Source organism: Borostomias antarcticus, assembly GCF_949987555.1.
Source record: "Borostomias antarcticus genome assembly, chromosome: 8".
Lineage (NCBI taxonomy): Eukaryota > Metazoa > Chordata > Actinopteri > Stomiiformes > Stomiidae > Borostomias > Borostomias antarcticus.
Genome location: NC_140241.1, coordinates 11,481,522 through 11,500,255, shown reverse-complemented (window position 1 = coordinate 11,500,255; position 18,734 = coordinate 11,481,522). Strand labels below are relative to the sequence as shown.

Here is an 18,734-nt window from a genome sequence, read left to right as displayed (position 1 = left end):
AGACGTCTCCTGACCCTGCACTCTGGCCTTAGGGGTGTGTGATTAAAGGGTTAAGAGTCCAGCTGAGCTCCAGAGAGAGAGGGACACACACACACGGTGACACTGACACACACAGTCAGACCGACACACTGACACACACAGAGTCGTGGTTCAGTCAGACCGACACACACCCACAGCCGTGGCTCAGACACACTGACACACACAGAACGGTGTCTTCAGCGCAGGGACTGGAGAGAGGGCGGCAGACACACAAGTTGGTCAGTTTTGGGTGTTTTTGTTTCACAGGTGTACGCCCACCACCCTTCACCTGGCCACCAATCAGGTTGCACGGTGAGCTTCGGCTCCTCCCACTTCTACTGTCTGTTAAGGTGGTACATGTTGTTGTTGGGACACCTTAAACTGATCACTGTAGTAGATGTCTTGACCGAGAGATTTGTAATTATTTTTAATGGAAGCATTTTGTCAGCATTGCTTTGTCACTTTTTTGCGATGCTCTAAGCTTTTGTTTTTCCCACAGCACTGGCAGCAGGCCTAGTGACAGTGGCGTGCAGACATTTTGGGGGGCAGGTGCTTAGTGAAAAATTAGGGCACCTTCCGCGGCGAGATGTTGACGGGGAGGGGGGCAGGTGCTGACAGATAATTTGTATTTTGATTGTCGCGCGACTTGTTGAGAGGGGGGGGATGGTGACAGAGTTTTTTTTTTTATTGTCGCGCGAGCTAAGTATTCTGATAGCTTCACATGCTGTACCAACAACAAATTCGACCGACATTGGTCGCGTGGTGGTCATCATTACGTTAAATCCATTTAAATCCTAGAGTCTAGCTTGTTAAGCAGATGGGCAGTCGGCTAATTTATGCTCAGCTGTTTGGCGCTGTATGAGAATTACTTTACAATAGAGACAAATAAATGCAAGTTATAGTTTTGCAACTGAGGCTTACGGGGCAAACAATACACTCGTTTGGTTTATGTGTTAGCTGGCTGGGATAGCTGTCATCACTCGGGCACTCTGGATGGGTAAAGGGCAGTGGAGGAGTAGCGCGCCTCCGTTTGTGTCCGTTTTTCACGTTTACCGTTGACAAAGGAAGAGAGGGAGGGGAGGGGCACGGTGTGTGCTGCGGGCACGTGTGTGTGTGCGGGGGGGGGGGGGGGGGGGTGGCTCTGGCAAAATTACTACGCATCTTGGGGCATTATTATTACACGCTTTTAATCGAGAATCGATCGATGTCACCATGGGCCACATACAGTAGGCCTACACTGTTAAAGAAAAAAAAAAAGTAACTTTCAAAAGGGCACTTGCCTTGTCCAGAGAGCAAAGGGCAGGTGCTAGCACCACCTCGTGTCTATCTGTGCACGTCCCTGCCTAGTGATGTATTGTTCCCACAAACAGGGGCCTCATTTTGTAAACGTGTTCCTACACAACCTTTGAGATGGTTTTGGATTTATAAAAATCACACCCAAGTGGTGAAGTAAGCGGCCTTTTGACGTAAATCCTTTGCACAGTTTTGTGCATGAGGCCGGTGAGATGGCAGACTACGGCAAAGCACACGGCCACGTTCCAGCAGTCACAATGGTTCACAGACCACGGGGGGTGCCAACAGAGATTTTTGATTTTTCTGCATGAGAATTGTGAAGTGCGGCGTGAGAGCGTGAGGAGAGGCTGAAATGCGTGTGTCTCAACCCATAACTTTAAGAGCCCCTTTGTAAAACAAAATCCAGATTGCCTAGATCCCCTTTCGGCTTAGATACTGTAGAATTATTCTGCGTTCCAAATGGCACCTAATGAACCTGAAGATTCAAGATCAAGATTAAAGTTGCTACGCAGCGATGAGGCAGGGCCAGGCAATTTCAGACAAGTTTAGGAGCAATAAGCGAGAGAAAGAGAATAGGAAGACAATAAGAAAGTTGACATTCCAATGTTCATTTTGCATCAGTTGAGGATTGAACTTGTAACCTCTGACACCAAGCAACATCCTCTATCTCACTAAGCTAATTAGCAACAACTCACGTTTGGCTTCACAAATTGACTAAGCCAGTCACCAGGGTGCAGGAATCTGTTACATCATAAAACACTGAACATGTGGTATATGTAAAAGCCCACATGAAAAGATGTTTGTTGATTAAAGTATACACACTGAAACAAAGGATATAACAATAGAAGTTGCATCATATAATGATGGTATGCCCTTCAAAATGTGGATGAGTGACTGAAGTGATCAGTCTCATAATATACAACAAAGGAAAGAAAGCTGTTGACAGTAATGTGTATTGTAAAACATTTTGATGCATTGTAAGCTCAATTTTGATGACAATCTGGTCAATGAGTTTGTGAATGACAGTCTGAAGATCCAGTGAAGCAAGTTTGGTGTTAATTGATTGAAAAATGTGGGATGAGATATGTTTATTCATTTTTACAGGTTTTGTTTGCTTTTCTTCATAATTGAACATTAACGTCAGCAGCTGTGTGCTCAGTCAGTGGCCAATCAATGAATTTAGTCATTGTAATCCTCGGCGGGGGCTGGGTAGGGTTGCCAACAGCGACGTCTCTGATTGGTGGAGCTTGCGTTAGATTGTGGGTAGTGTAGTTTTCTCTGTATGAAGTGTTGGTTTCAGAGGACAGAATTAAACATATTTTCAAAAAATCAATTTTTTAGATAAAATTCTGAAAGAAATCACAGCACATAACACAACACATCTACCCTGTCATGACAATTTTGACCTGAATTTTCATTAACATTGGACATTTATTGAGCGAGAATTTGTAGTAAATGTACAGTATTGCTAATAGTAAAACATTTTGAAAATGTGGGAGGAGTTAGGTTTAGATATGTTCTTTTCCATTGACCGTTTGAGGGTATAATTCAGAATACTGTAAAAAAAAAAATATATATATATATATATTTTGACATAAAAATCTGAAAAAAATCACACTACATCTTGGATATGTTGTTAATGTTGTCACTTTTTATGAGGATGATCAGACATTGATTTGATGAGAATTCATGGGAATATGGGCAATTTTTCATATTTCAAAAATCTGTGAGGCTTGTTTGGTAAGGACAGTCTGAAGATCCAGTATATCAATTTTGGTGTCAATTGGACAAAAATGTGTGAGGAGATAGGTTTGATAGGTTTTACATTTCATGAAAAAATCAGTGATAGACTTTTCCATTCCTGCAAGGTCAGAGCGTATGAAAGTTTTGTCTCACCTGGGACTACGTTCACGTGGTGGTTTTACAGTGATAACACCTACTGTATTGCTGATTTGTTAGGATTTTTTAAAGTTTTAAACTTTAGACTGTTGCTATAGCGCCACCATCAGGTTTATTGACCTTATGCAAAGTTTGGTGATTTTTTGTCCACAGGAAGTCAGACGATGGAGAATAATAATAATAATATTGGCAAATACAATAGGGTTCTGGCAGCTACGCTGCCTGGCCCCTGATTATTTTATTTGTCACATGTAATGTACGGTGTACAGTCACAGTGAAATGTTGCTTCCGGCTCCAAGATTATGCTAGAGATAAACTCTAATACTAAATTCCAAATTTACAAGTTACAAATGTACATTTTACAAAAATTACAATTTTAAAGATTAACACAAAACTCAAACAGTACCCTTTCTATAGCTATAAATTAATTAAGTTTAAGCTGTGATGGGATAGATAAAGTTTGGGATGGATTATGTACATACTATATATGGGGGGGGGGCATGGGTGAGTTATGTACATGCTATAGCTATAATAAATTCAATCCCGGGGGAGGGGCTCAGGGGGTAGATAGAGTCACTCAGGAGCCGGGTGGCTTGCGGGAAGAGAAAAGGGATTATATTTGGAACTGTATTCTAAAGTTACTGTATTCTAAAGTACACAGTGGGTTTGTGGATATTGGGTTAAAAGGGGCAAATGTGTGAGTGAAGGGGGTGTTGTTGATTTAGGGATGGGTCCATACACATCCTCCTGCCGTTTCTGAAGTTATGCTGCCTCGTATCTCACTGTACTATCTCCCCGCTGCATCAGAGGCGCTTGTCTTGTCTACGGAGGGGAGCAACTCATAGGAATGCGGTTGTGGGTTTAGGGAATCTCAACTATTACCACCTTAGACCACAGGCAGAAAACAAAAGGTGCAATCTACAAAGTCAAGGCATGGCTGTCTCTCAAACCTCCTATCTGCCTGTCTGGAACCCTGTGGGGTGGTCAGGTGTCTTGACATTGGCTTTGGCCTATCCCTGCCCTCTCATTTTGAAAATATCACAAATTCTACAACTATGAGGAACAAGTCTGGTTGGAGAGATCACTTGTTCAACAACTTCAGCCCTCTCATTCTGCAAAAACAACACATTGTTGAACTAAAATCTATAGGTTAAAAGCTAGCAAGAATAATGAGGTATATAATGATGCAAAACTAGTCTAGCCTAGTAGTCTAGTCATACTTCTTCCGGTCAACAAAACCAGTATCCTAGCCTAGTAGTCTAGTCATACTTCTAACGGTCAACAAAACCAATGGCCTATAACCTAGTAGTCTAGTCATACTTCTAACGGTTAACAAAACCAGTAGCCTAGCCTAGTATACTTCTAACGGTCAACAAAACCAGTGGCCTATAACCTAGTAGTCTAGTCATATTTCTAACGGTCAACAAAACCAGTAGCCTAGCCTAGTAGTCATACTTCTAACGGTCAACAAAACCAGTGGCCTATAACCTAGTAGTCTAGTCATATTTCTAACGGTCAACAAAACCAGTAGCCTAGCCTAGTAGTCATACTTCTAACGGTCAACAAAACCAGTGGCCTATAACCTAGTAGTCTAGTCATACTTCTAACGGTCAACAAAATCAGTATCCTATAACCTAGTAGTCTAGTCATATTTCTAGCGCTCAACTCATCTCAGATGGCTCCAGATCATGGGAGAGGTTTTTTCTTCCTGTGATTAGCTATATTGAATTCCATCCAGATATGAGATTAACTGAGATTGACTGGGATTGAACATGTTGAGACTCAAGATGAGATGAGTCCAGATGCTCTCAGACCGTCTGTGTGGTGACTAAAAGCTCAACATGATTCACTTTACTTTATTGAGTTTATTTGAGCAGGGACAGTGCATACCCATCCACCGTGATAGACATGAAGCATGAATAAAAACTGTAAATATGGCATCATTAGCAGGGTTGCTAATTTTCAGCTGCAGTCCCTGGGCTAGATGTTAAAGCCTGGTAAAAGACATAATATAGAAAGACATTTTAGAACTTATAAAACACAAATCCATTGTCTGAGTCGTACTGTAGATGAGTCACCACTATCACAGAGCTGTGAGATCACTTTCAATTGATGAGGGACCCAGACTCTGGGAATGTGTTCCTGGTCCCTGCAGGTATTCTAACCGTCTCAAGTTCAGTCAGTAACATGCCCGTTCATGTGTTTTTCGTGCGACCTGCTATCATTCCAGCAGAGATACAGGACACCTCTAAATCAGTAACCGTTCAAAGCACTTTCACTAAATCACTTAGGAGGCCTCCTAGGAGTATCCTAGTAATACACTGCCAGACAACATCCCTATTAACAAAAGTGCATTCCCTGAACAGATAAGAAATGCATGGATGAGTAAATTACATGTTTGGTTATTTAGGAGCAGGGGTGATTGATGTGCTCGATGATTGATGTGCATTTTTAAGAAAGCAAAAGTAAACCAAGCATCTGGAAACATTACTGGCTCTATCAAGCCTACATTGAGGACAAGAATAAATATTTTCAAAATCCACACATGGCCTGCCCAAAAAAACAGTCTATGCATTTTCGGCATCTTAGAAAACAAATAGAGCAAAAATCTGTGTTCTAGAATCCAGACTTGGGTGGGGAGTGGAGAACTCAATCTCCTACTTCCGAACCTGGCTCGCTAAGCGCAACACCAAGAGAGCTGCGGTTAGCGAACCAGGGTTTAGAAGCGGGGGATCGTTGGTTTGATCCCCGCTTAGGGCGAGTTCTCTACCCCTGCCCCCCCACCCCCACCCTATTCGCTACCGGTTTGGTGGAGTTTGTTGAAAAACAAACACTGGTCAAACATAGGCCTGCTGACTAAGCAAGTTGAATAAGGAAAAATGGATTCCAAGACATCAGCACACCAACCCAACAAGGGGTAGTGTCACTGTTGTCAGCGTCTAGAGCTTGCTAACCGGTCTCGTACCCCGTGTTGAGTGTGTGAGTGTATGATGAAACTTGATGACAAACAGTGCAAAGTGGGATTACCTTTTAGTGGGATCAGGGTGCAAACTGTCATTTTTATAACCTGTAGTGCTGCGAATACACCAAGCTGGAAGTTGGCTTCTCATGCACTTTTCACTCCGGGCACACAATAACCTGATAACCTGCATTTCCAGAGGGTGACTTCAGTGTGACCTCAGTATGACCTCTAGCCTCATTGAGCGCGAGTCGCTTGCATCGGAAACCGAATTGCGCTTGATAGGTAAACAAGACAACAGTGAAGGCTGGCGCATGAGAAGACAAGGCTACACAGCAGACAAGAAGATATCAGAGTCCGACCGTAAGCTAACGTTAGCACTGGCTTTATCATGTTTAGGCTTACGAAATGGGTCAAGGCAAGGCAAACATGTTGGAAACCGTAGCAAAACGGTGCACACCATTTTCAGATTGAACTCACCCCTGTTATGTGGTGGTGCCGTGACCTGGATACACAGTTGGGCTCATCTCGACCAGCTGGGGTGGCTGTAACGCGTGTAGTTTAGGGGGGTGAGTGTAACTCAGTTGTATTGGTTATAAATACTGCCCACCTACACCATCAAATCAGTGGCATAGCTGGCTAAAGCGATGTTTATAGACCTTTGTAGGCCTACGGTTGTCATGTGCGTTTGCAAATCTGAGGACGATCTCTGATGTTTTGAAAATGTAGCAGCGGTAGGCTACCGTCTACCCGGATAACTTCTCCCGATGTCCCAACATATTTAGAACCCCTACTGTCTGTGTCGGAGCGTCGGCTTGTTATATTTCATCTTAAGACTGGAGAACATGGCAGTCAAAACTGGGTCCATATGCTACTGATGGCTTAGTGTAGGCTACTAATGGCTTAGTGTAGGCTAGTAATGGCTTAGTGTAGACTACTGATGGCTTAGTGTAGGCTACTGATGGATGAGTGTAGGCTACTAATGGCTTAGTGTAGGCTACTAATGGATGAGTGTAGGCTACTAATGGCTTAGTGTAGGCTACTAATGTCTTGAGTGTAGGCTACTAATGGCTTAGTGTAGGTTACTAATGGCTTAGTGTAGGCTACTAATGGCTTAGTGTAGGCTACTAATGGCTGAGTGTAGGCTACTGATGGCTTAGTGTAGGCTACTAATGGCTGAGTGTAGGCTACTGATGGCTTAGTGTAGGCTACTAATGGCTTAGTGTAGGCTACTGATGGCTTAGTGTAGGCTACTGATGGCTTAGTGTAGGCTACTAATGGCTGAGTGTAGGCTACTGATGGCTTAGTGTAGGGTACTAATGGCTTAGTGTAGGCTACTGATGGCTTAGTGTAGGCTGCTAATGGCTGAGTGTAGGGTACTAATGGCTTAGTGTAGGCTACTAATGGCTGAGTGTAGGCTACTGATGGCTTAGTGTAGGCTACTGATGGCTTAGTGTAGGCTACTAATGGCTGAGTGTAGGGTACTAATGGCTTAGTGTAGGCTACTAATGGCTGAGTGTAGGCTACTGATGGCTTAGTGTAGGCTACTGATGGCTTAGTGTAGAGTACTAATGGCTGAGTATAGGGTAATAATGGCTTAGTGTAGGCTACTGATGGCTTAGTGTAGGCTACTGATGGCTTAGTGTAGGCTACTAATGGCTTAGTGTAGGCTACTAATGGCTGAGTGTAGGCTACTGATGGCTTAGTGTAGGCTACTAACGGCTTAGTGTAGGCTACTGATGACTGAGTATAGGCTACTAATGGCTTAGTGTAGGCTACTGATGACTGAGTGTAGGCTACTGATGACTGAGTGTAGGCTACTGATGGCTTAGTGTAGGCTACTAATTGCTTAGTGTAGGCTACTGATGACTGAGTGTAGGCTACTGATGGCTTAGTGTAGGCTGCTAATGGCTGAGTGTAGGCTACTGATGACTGAGTGTAGGCTACTAATGGCTGAGTGTAGGCTACTAATGGCTGAGTGTAGGTTACTAATGGCTTAGTGTAGGCTACTGATTACTGAGTGAAGGCTACTAATGGCCTAGTGTAGGCTACTAATGGCTTAGTGTACTCTACTAATGGCTGAGTGTAGCTACAGGCTACAGGGATGAAGGTGTTTGAGAGATGCTATGAGTCCCTGTCATTCCTTGCAGATAGCAGGCTGTAAAAGCTACACTCTTGAGTGACATCCTGCCCTGCCAAGCACAGAGTCATCTAACCAAACTCTCTCCCTCTGTGACACGCATTTCAGAGTGTATGACATTATCGATTACGGGCATATGTCCAGGTAGCCCACAAACATCTATTCACGTCTTAATCACCTTTTCAAATACGACCGTAGCTCAGATACACATCTCACTGAGTGCGAAACCCCACACCCCTCCTCTCCACTTCCAGCAACCGTCGAATTCCACCTTCCGCAAATATGCGTGCAAAGAGTGCAGTGTGAAGCGCGGGGCGTTGTCAGTCCATCTGCAGGCCGGCTCCCGGGCGCTGCAGATAAGACGGTCTGGTGATCGGGGCCGATGGCGCACATGTGGTGTGTGTGCTCTGGCTCCGCGCCGACGCTCTGCGAGGCTCCTGATTGGACGCGATAAGCGACAAGATGAGATCTGTCCATTGTGCAACCTGTGATAACATACAGAGCTCCCCATCCATACAGGTACTTCACACGCTGCATGTGAACATACTGTACAGTGAGTGTGTGTGTGTGTTCGTGGAGGTGTGTGAATGAAGGTGTGTTTCTGAGCGCTGCTTCTATGCTGAGAAATGAGACTGATGAGAAACTTTGTAATGAACAAAGAACAAACAACTTCTCTGTGTGGATGTAGAGACTCTCTCTCCATGGGCTGTATTATTTATTTTAAATAAAATTATTTTTGGATTGTATCCCATTTCCACCCACTTTGGCAGCTAATGGACCTTAGTTTGACCATTGACCCCCTAGCTGTTGAAGCGCGTGTGAAGGAGAGAGATGACTCCTGGACTCCCTCAGCTCTCGCTCTCTCCGACGCCAGACGGGGTTGTTCTCGTGTGACGATCCATCGAGGCCGAGATTAAACCATCCTGGCCCAATAGGCCCCTCCCTCTGGGATCCGGCCGTACGCGGATCTGGCGAGACCGCCGGTCCCCGGTAGGCAGCTGCACCAGAACACGATGCATTAGACCGCTACACCACCGCAGACCCCTCCATAGGCTTGTACAGTATGTTGCGATTGTGAATACATGCGTTTACTAACGCAGTGTTACGCCATTACTCGCCAAGTCAGAGGACTGAGAGAGACACAAGCAAGCAGACCTGTACACACCGGCTGGCTCAGGTGCTACTGGTGAGCAATACATGGCCTTTTACTCTGTGTGTCACAAGAGCAGGGGTGTGGAGCTGCCAGGTGGGAAACAGAGAGAGAGAGAGAGCGAACAAGAAAGACAACATTGTCATTCCACAGATCCCTATCAGTTCTCTACCTCCGTGACTGTCACATGGGCGCACATGCCCCAAGTCAACTTTTGATTGAAGATCTGAGAGACGGGGTCAACTTCTGGATCATCGATAAATCTATAGGTTGTGTTCAGGGCTAATGAGTGAGAACTTGTGTAATATCGTGGACTATCCCTTTATGTTGTTGTCTAAGCCTGGATAACTGGTTCAGAACAGAATGTGAATAAACCAATCACTGTTGGGTTCAGGAGGACAGTATGTGAATAAACCTGATGACAAACGTTGTGGGAGGAGCCTTTTTTTAGTTCCACCAAGATTGTACCTTCAGTCTGGATTTCTAATAAATTGTTTTATATATTTCATATTTCTAATAAAGTATCTTGTTTTATATTTCTAATAAGGTATCTTGTTTTATATTTCATATTTCTAATAAAGTATCGTTTTATATTTCATATTTAGGGGGCCAAGCACCGAAGCTGCGTAGGCACCCTATTGTAATTGGTGGTTTTATTATTTTTTCTGACAGTAAAAGTCTATGGCAGCACCTATATCCGACTAGTCACTTTTCACTAAACTTTGCACAATGGTAGAGGATCATGCCAAGATGCCATCGAACAAATTTTACATTGATAGGCCAAAGGGCTATAGTAACTGATTGAAATTGCAGACTTTGAACGGGCATATACATGCCCTGTTTGACCTAGAGTCATGAAACTTTACTCAAATATGCCTCTCCTTTTTTTTATTGTGAAAAAAACTTAAAATCTATCTCCTAGGAACTTTAACCAATCTGCATGAAATGCGGTACACATTTTCATTGACCTTTTCAAATGACCAAATAGCTCAAATGTGGATGTGGCATGTTTCACTTGTTACCTTTGATGCGTTCTTCATGCTTTGCCCCCATTATTGCCGCTTGCAGCTATTTTTTTTAATTTTTATTATTTGTCAGCTTCTGTATTAACTAGTGTTGGCATGGCGTACAGTATTAGTAACCAGATCAGTTAGTTTTTTTATTGATTACATAACCACTCTACTATTCATCTCAGTGCCAAGTATTTCATGTCCTGAGGACATTTCATAAAAGGAAATAAACCAAGATACTATACCAACAGAGAAAACATGAACACTTGATGAAAACAACTCCTCCACAATCCTGCTTTCAATCTCACAGAGGTTGTTTTTTCTATTATTGTTTACATTTCTCTGAGTTAGAGCTCAAAGTCAAGTCTGTTCTGCAGCTCCAACCCTAACGAGTGAGACATGCAGAGACACGCTCTGCGCCCGCATCCATCTGTGGGACTGAGACTGAGACAGGGGGTAAGCGCCGGTCAGGAAGGGACTCCTGGAAAACCTGTCAGAAGTCATTACCTGTTCACCCTGGGAGTAGGGGACATCCTTTCACACGTGTTCCAGGTCTGTCAGTCACGCGTTAAACTTAAAGTACGGGGCATCTGTGAGAATGTCAAAAATGCCTCCTGTGACGGGTGTATTTTACTGGAGGGAAGGGCCGTCATTCACAGCGTTAAATAAGCTGTCAGAAAAAATGTGCGCTTGGCTCTGAGGGCCTCCAGGAGCCTGCGGTGTGGGCCACGTCGCGCTCTGCTCAGCTGGCGTCAACAGCGTCACGCACCAGGGCTCCTGGCGAACTGATACTAGATGAGGGCAGCAGGGCTGGTATGCTTATCAGCCCTCCTCATCTAGGCAAACATTCATTCAGTCTCCATTTAAGCAGCTGAAACAACACTTTTTTTCTATTAAGGTTGATTCTATGGTTTCTAAAGGTGTTCAGAACTGGTTTTGTAGTTCTATGTTGTTCATTGTTGATGAACCCCGATGAGCGATATCTTGAATGAATGTGGTGACATTGTTTTGCAGAACTGTACAGTTGAAGTGCTTCATACTGTAATGTCAGGGATTTGCACTCCCTCAGCTCTGAGAACAACCTGTCGGTTTACCTGAAAGGTGATTTGCAATGCCAATGTTTCAGGCCCATGAATCACACAGTATTACTGTAGAGTGAAGAGGCAGAACATGCTGTTACTTGAGTTTAGGCGTCTTATAGGCCTAACTGGTTACCTAACAGCTTTACTCATGTACCGTCCTCAACTGCTGTCATGTGAGAATCAGTTAAAGTATTTACACAAGCGCAAAGAGAAGAGACAGAGAGAGACAGAGAGAGAGAGAGAGACAGAGAGAGACAGAGAGAGAGAGAGCGACAGAGAAAGAGAGACAGAGAGACAGAGAGAGAGAGAGAGAGACAGAGAGAGAGAGAGCGACAGAGAGCGAGAGAGAGAGCGACAGAGAGAGAGAGACAGAGAGAGAGAGACAGAGAGAGGGAGAGAGAGAGAGAGAGAGAGAGACAGAGAGAGAGAGAGAGAGACAGAGCAACACGGGTGGATGTATTTGTCAGAGCTTTGGTTACACTCAACAGCTGTCAAGTACGTGAAGCGAGGTACTCTAACCAGCCACCCACTATCCATACAATATGATATATACAGTACTCTATGGATGCTATTGGTCTCATACAGTATCATTCATGCATCTGTACCACCAGAGGGCGGTGTTTCGGTAGTCCGCAGAGAGAGAGAGAGAGAGAGAGAGAGAGAGAGACAGTGAGAGAGGGAGAGAGACAGAGAGAGCTAGAGAGAGAGACAGAGAGAGAGACAGAGAGAGACAGAGGGAGAAAGTGCACTAGAGAGAGACAGAGATAGAGAGGGAGACAGAGAGAGAGACAGTGAGACAGAGAGAGAGAGAGAGGTAGAGAGAGACAGTGAGAGAGACAGAGGGAGAAAGCAGGCTAGAGAGAGACAGAGAGAGAGAGGGAGACAGAGAGAGAGACAGAGGGAGAAAGAACGCTAGAGAGAGACAGACAGACAGAGAGAGGGAGGGAGGGTGGGAGTGGGTGAGACAGGGAGGAGGAGACGGTTGTCACCTAGGCCTGCCCTGATGAATACTAATTGCTGTGCACCGGACAGCCAGAAAGAGTCCCATTGATGGCCGGGCACAATGGCGCAGGGACACAGGGGAGCAGAAGAATCCCATTATTTCATCTCTTTCTCCTCCTCCTCCTCGTGTTTGCACGACCGCCGCCTGTAGTCTTTGGGGCGAAAGGAGAGCACGGCTCTCACAATGCCGCCCTTGTGCCCGGGGACAGTGGAAACCAGGACTTCCAAAGCTTCCTCCCACCCTGACCCAATGCTGTGTGGGCCGTAACAAAGATGGTTGGTTGAATGAATGACTGTCTTCCTCTGTGGCGAAAAAAAAACGCAAAACAAACAAGATAGGAAAAGGTCCCAGAGCAGTACAGTCAACATTTCCATTAGAAGGCCGGTGTTGCTTTAGCACACAATCTTGTTGCTTCAGATTACTACAGTAGCAAAGAAATTAGCTACCTCCACTACAAGGAGACAGTCTCTCTGTGGCACAGTTTGAGTCAAACGACATCAATTGATGTGTCAAACATAGAACATATACAGTTGTGATGGTATGATCCCCTCAACCTTCAGAATGGAGGAGCGAAGATAGTGAGGAAACCCTGCATTTCCTCTCACGTCTGCACTGAGTGGGTCTCATATTGACGAGCTGAGGGACACAGACAAACAATGGCGCTCTGTGATTTCCCCATTAACATCTGGGACGCTGTTTACAACACCCACCCCAGCCTGGGAGGGAGGTATTATGAACATAGAGAGAGAGGGGGGGGGGGGGGGCAATAACAGAGAGAGAGAGGGGGGGGGGCATGTGAACTGAGAATGGAGGACAGAGGGAGGAGAGATAGAAGGAGAGAGTGTCAGATTGGGAGAGAGAGAGAGAGAGAGAGAGAGAGAGAGAGAGAGAGAGATGAGCTGAATGTAGACGATTGATTCTGACACTGAGGTAGCTGTTGCTCCGTGGGCGGTCACTGAGAACGACCTTTAGGACTCTCCCAGTCCCTGACCAGCAGGCCAGCGGGTCATCAGCACCATGCTGTGAGAGTGACAGATCCCGGATCAGCTGTCATCTCTGGAAAAGAAAAGATTTTTAAAAATCGGCATCAGGAATCAGGTTTGAGCTCATCTTTACGTTCTTTACACTTTGTACGTTTGACTAGTTACAAGTCGTTTATTATTCTTCTAGGCCGTGTTTAATCGTCTTTGGGGATGTTTATTTTCGATGCTACGGTTCCTCTGCAGGGATCAGCCGAGCGACTTGTCTCATGATGAACTCTGCTGCTGCATATCTGCTCACTGCCAGCTGTATCACCTGGGTGTCAGCTGTTCCACACACACCAGGTATGCTAGGTCAGGTATGCTAGGTCAGGTATGCTAGGTCACATACTGTACTGTGTCTTACTGAAGACTGTGAAGCATTGGCTCGTCTTATTAGAATGTACATTATGTAGACCAATAGCTTTGACCATGAATCACTGTAAACTAGTTCAAGTTCAATTGCTCAAGTCACTGTAAACTGTAAACATTAGATTTTAAGATTAATTTATAGGCCATTTATGAATTACTTTTAATGACAATCCGGAAAAACTGAATTCAATCAATCAAAGCTTTATTTGTATAACACCTTTCATACACAGAGGCAACACAATGCGCTTTGAATTGATTTCCTGAGGTTTTAACAGCATGTTTCCACAGCGGTAAGGAAGCTGAAGTATCTGATCGAGCCCCCGGTGTACGCCGAGGTCACGGCGCGCCGTGGCGAGAGCGCCGCCCTGCCATGCGTCCTGCAGGCCAAACCCGCCAACTACAAGGTCAAATGGAGCAGGCTGGAGCCGCACCACGGCGAGGTGGAGAACATCATCATGATCTCCAACGCCCACGCCCACAAACCCTACGGCCTGCTGGGCCGCCGCGCCTCCCTGCGCCAGGCGCACGCCATGGACGTGTCGCTGCGCCTCCACGCGCTGGAGCTGGGGGACGACGGGCGCTACCGCTGCGAGCTGGTCAACGGCATGGAGGACGAGAGCGTGGTCGTCACGCTCAGCATAGAAGGTGGAGCGTTACGATTGTTTGAATTGGAAAACATGTAATTCGCAGACATCTAAAGAGTGACTGCAAACGGTAAAGGCTAGTTTTTATAAACGCAGAGGCCATTTAGGGTTAAGGTTAAAGGTACCCCGAGGAGTTTATTTTTGGTTAGGAACAGTCTCATTTTAATGTGGGGGAATCTACATTACCCACACTTGCTTATTTGTCCATTTTCGACAAATGTCGTTTCTTCTATGTAGTTTATTTTTAGATTATTATTTTGTGGTCGGGTCGTCCAGAACTTCCTTGGAATGACGATACGATTTACTGCAGTAGCCTACGGTGCCGACAACATGAAGAATAATTTAAATATGACCATATTGTCAAAAGTAACGTTACTAGTAAGACCTATGGAATTACCTCGTCGGTGGCCATCATTCCGTCTTCAAAACACCCGCTCAGGTAGCTAAGTTTTATGACAGTGTGCGCGGAGGCTCATGGAAAAATGTTTTGGGCAGAAAACACTTCCGCTTCCCGAAACTCCTTGTAGGGCCTTTAAGGTTAAGTTTAGGGTTAGGCAAAGGTTGGGGTAGGGTTAGGATTAGGTTTAGGGTATGGATGCACCAATATGAACATTTTGACTGATACCGATAACAGATGTTAACATTGCTGTCATGGCCGATAACCGATATTTACCGATGTCGATATGATCTGTATAAAAACTAGTTTCTATGATAAACAAATGTTATACATATTGAATAGATATGTTGTACAATTAATGTTATACAATTAATCATAGATTAACTGCATTGCTTCCTCTCAAAAACAACACATACAACAGCAGCTAGACAGAAAGAAATTATCGGCTGTTCACATCGGCCCTGTTTTGCACATCAGACCGATACCGATATATTAAAAAATGACTAACATCGGCCGATACCGATATGATTGCTGATATATCGTGCATCCCTAGTTTAGGCTTAAGGTTAGGTTTAGGGCAAAGGTTAGGCTTAGGTAGGGTAGGATTAAGGTTAGGGTTGGGTTAAAGCTAGAGTTGGGGTTAGGGTTTGACTGGTCTCTGCATGTATGGGAACTAGCCACAATACCGATTGCAAAGCCGGCAGCGTATTTAATTCAGTGTTTGTCCAAATCACCATATAATAAAGAGGCAACTTTCCTTGGTTCTCAGGGGTGGTGTTTCCTTGTTTCCTTGATTCTCAGCGGTGGGGTTTCCTTGTTTCCTTAATTCTCAGGGGTGGTGTTTCCTTGTTTCCTTGATTCTCAGGGGTGGTGTTTCCGTACCAGAGTAGAACTGGTCGCTACAAGTTGACCTTCCATGAGGCCAAGGAGGCATGCGCTGGACAGGACGGCACTCTGGCCACGTTCAAACAGCTGTACCGAGGTATTACACATTCACGTCAATGAGAAACACGTTGATGTTGTTATTATTATTATTGATATAAATGTAGCCTGTACCAGACCGCTCACCAGTGTCATTGCCTCAACAATTCCAGGCTGGTGGGGGAGGGGGGCGGGGGACGGGGGGGGCGTGGAATCGTAAACACATTGCTGATGTGAGGTCATGTCGCCATGCAGGCGGTTGAGTAAAGGCCTTTTTTATACGACTTCAAATAACTTGCGGCACACGTTGCCTCTCGTCTAGCCCTGACCGAGGGTCTGGACTGGTGCAACGCAGGCTGGCTGTCCGACGGGACCGTCCACTACCCCATCCTGCACCCGCGTGCCACCTGTGGAGGGGAACTGTTGGCCGGCATCCGCAGCTACGGCCCCAAAGACCGCGTCCGCGACCGCTTCGACGCCTTCTGCTTCACCTCTGTCACCACCGGTAAGCTGAAGGTCACTGGGGTTTTGTCTCTCCAAAAAAAGGCCACTTTTACTGCTACAGTGTAGTTGCTGGTGGTTCCTGTCAGTCGTTGGTTGTGTCGTCTGCACGACGGTCGTCGTGTTTGTTTTTCTTTTGGAAGCTCGGTTTGGTCGCAGGTATGAAAATGTGACAGTGAAGTTCAGAGAGGTGGTATTTGGGCGTGGATGTGGGTGTAGGCTACTGTAGCCTACCGGCCAAAGGCGACTTGTGTCCAGGGTTGTCTCATGCCATCGGAGTGCTAACTTGCCATACCGACATGGCGGTGACCTTTGGCGATGTGTACCGTAGGAGTGGGCTTGCTGAAGGCCAAAGAGGAGGATTGGGACAATACAAGCTGTTGTTCAGACACACTGAAGACAACATCTTCCTGTTCCTGTCTTCTCCCTAGGGTCTGTGTTCTTTGTTGGAGGCCCACTGACCTTCGCGGAGGCCGCCAAGGCGTGCGAGGCGCAGGCGGCGGAACTAGCTCTGGTCGGCCAGCTCTACGCGGCCTGGCGCTTCGCGAGTTACGACCGCTGTGACGGCGGCTGGCTGCAGGACGGCAGCGTGCGCTTCCCCATCGTCACCCCTAGGGAGCGCTGCGGAGGCCTGCCCAGCCCGGGCGTCATCACCTTCGGCTTCCCCGACAAGACGCTACGCCTCTACGGGGCCTACTGCTACAGGTAGCCCGCGGGAAGCAGATCTGTAGGCAGGCCCGCTGCTATAGAGCTTCACACATCCAAAGACGGAGAACCTCTGCGTGGACTATAAGTAGTAGCGGTTCCTGATGCCTTTCAGCTTCAAAGCGTGCAGATACAGATCTTTCTACAGAAGTCGAAGAACCCTATGTGAAGGAAAGAAAGCTGTGAATCGGATACCCTCTACCCAGGTGAAGATGAAATCTAAAAGCTATACAGCCACGAAGATAGGAAACATTTAGAGTGATGGTTCGCCAACACACACCTCAGCAAAATCCTGCTAGGCCTACTCTTCAAAGCCTTCAGCGACAAATAGGGGAGACCGGGGGCAATTGTAACAATTTTTGGTTTTGATGTCATTACTCAAAAACCTCTTGAACTATTTGGATAAGATTTTTATATAGGTAAGTTGTATCTGTGTTCTACTTGTTAACAGTCAACAAATGTTTTTACAAGCAATGCTAGATTGCTTGTAAAAAGCTACAATATTGATTGAAACACCAGAAGTCAAATGTTACATTTGCCCCCACGTCCAGGGGCGATTGTAACAGCATATGGGGGCAATTGTAACAACACACGTAATACCTTTATATAAATACCAAGGACCACAATAAACTAATTCATACACTGCCTACACTGTAAAATGTGTCAAAAACAATTTGGGCAACACTTCACATTAAGTGTGCATTAACTACTATGTAGGCTAACTACTATGTAACTACATAGTAGTAAATGCATTTATTACATAGTAGTTACTAGTATTACTATGTAAATACTATGTATACCATATAAATACTATAGTGTAATTACACTACAAGTCTTACTTGCAGACTTGTCCAGTGTAGTTACACTATAGTATTTACATGGTATATATAGTATTAACATAATTACTAGTAACTACTATGTAATAAATGCATTTACTACTATGTAATTACATAGTAGTTAATGCACACTTAAAGTGAAGTGTTACCAGAATTTGTATATAAACATTTAAACTGAACACAACACTTTTCTAACTATTTAGCAAAAAATCTATTTTTATGCCACACATGACATAAGCTAGCTAACAGCATTACAATTGCCCCCAACTGTACCACCCATGACACAAGCTACCCTGGTAGCTACAGTAGAAACAACAGAGCTAACAAAAATATCAAATGTCAACAGACAACAGAATAGTCATCAAAACTATACAAAGCAACACTATGAGGAAAATATAGTAGTTGAAAATATTTACTTTCATACCTCAAAAATGAATCTTGGCAGAAAAACTTTGCTAAGTATGAGATATCGATTTGTCCTTTGGCAGGCAGAGAGGGATCATCACAGAGCATGTGCGTAATGAGTTTCATGGTTCTATCTCATTTCTGATTGGTGTAATTTGAGATGTTACAATTGCCCCTTGTTACAATTGTCTCCCCTACACCACTACAGTAGATAATACACTCACTATGCAAGACTCATATCAGTTGTTTGCTTATAAAATCAATGCTACGGACGGCTTGTCTTTCAGAACTAAATGTAAATAGAATCTTGCCATGTTTCACATGTGTTTAACTACTTGTTATGTTATGTTTGTTATGTACGAGCATAAAGGGATTCACGT

General features: G+C 44.9%; 1 protein-coding gene across 1 annotated transcript; it reads left to right on the top strand.

Annotated features, from left to right (window-relative positions):
- Positions 1-6,577: 6,577 nt before the first annotated feature.
- Positions 6,578-17,117, top strand: hapln2 (hyaluronan and proteoglycan link protein 2; the record flags this gene model as incomplete). Its single annotated transcript, XM_084442462.1, has 6 exons — positions 6,578-6,592; positions 8,564-8,673; positions 14,241-14,590; positions 15,852-15,968; positions 16,230-16,412; positions 16,840-17,117. 6 exons carry the CDS (start codon positions 6,578-6,580, stop codon positions 17,115-17,117), a joined length of 1,053 nt encoding a protein of 350 aa, XP_084298588.1.
- Between the last annotated feature and the right edge of the window lie 1,617 nt (positions 17,118-18,734).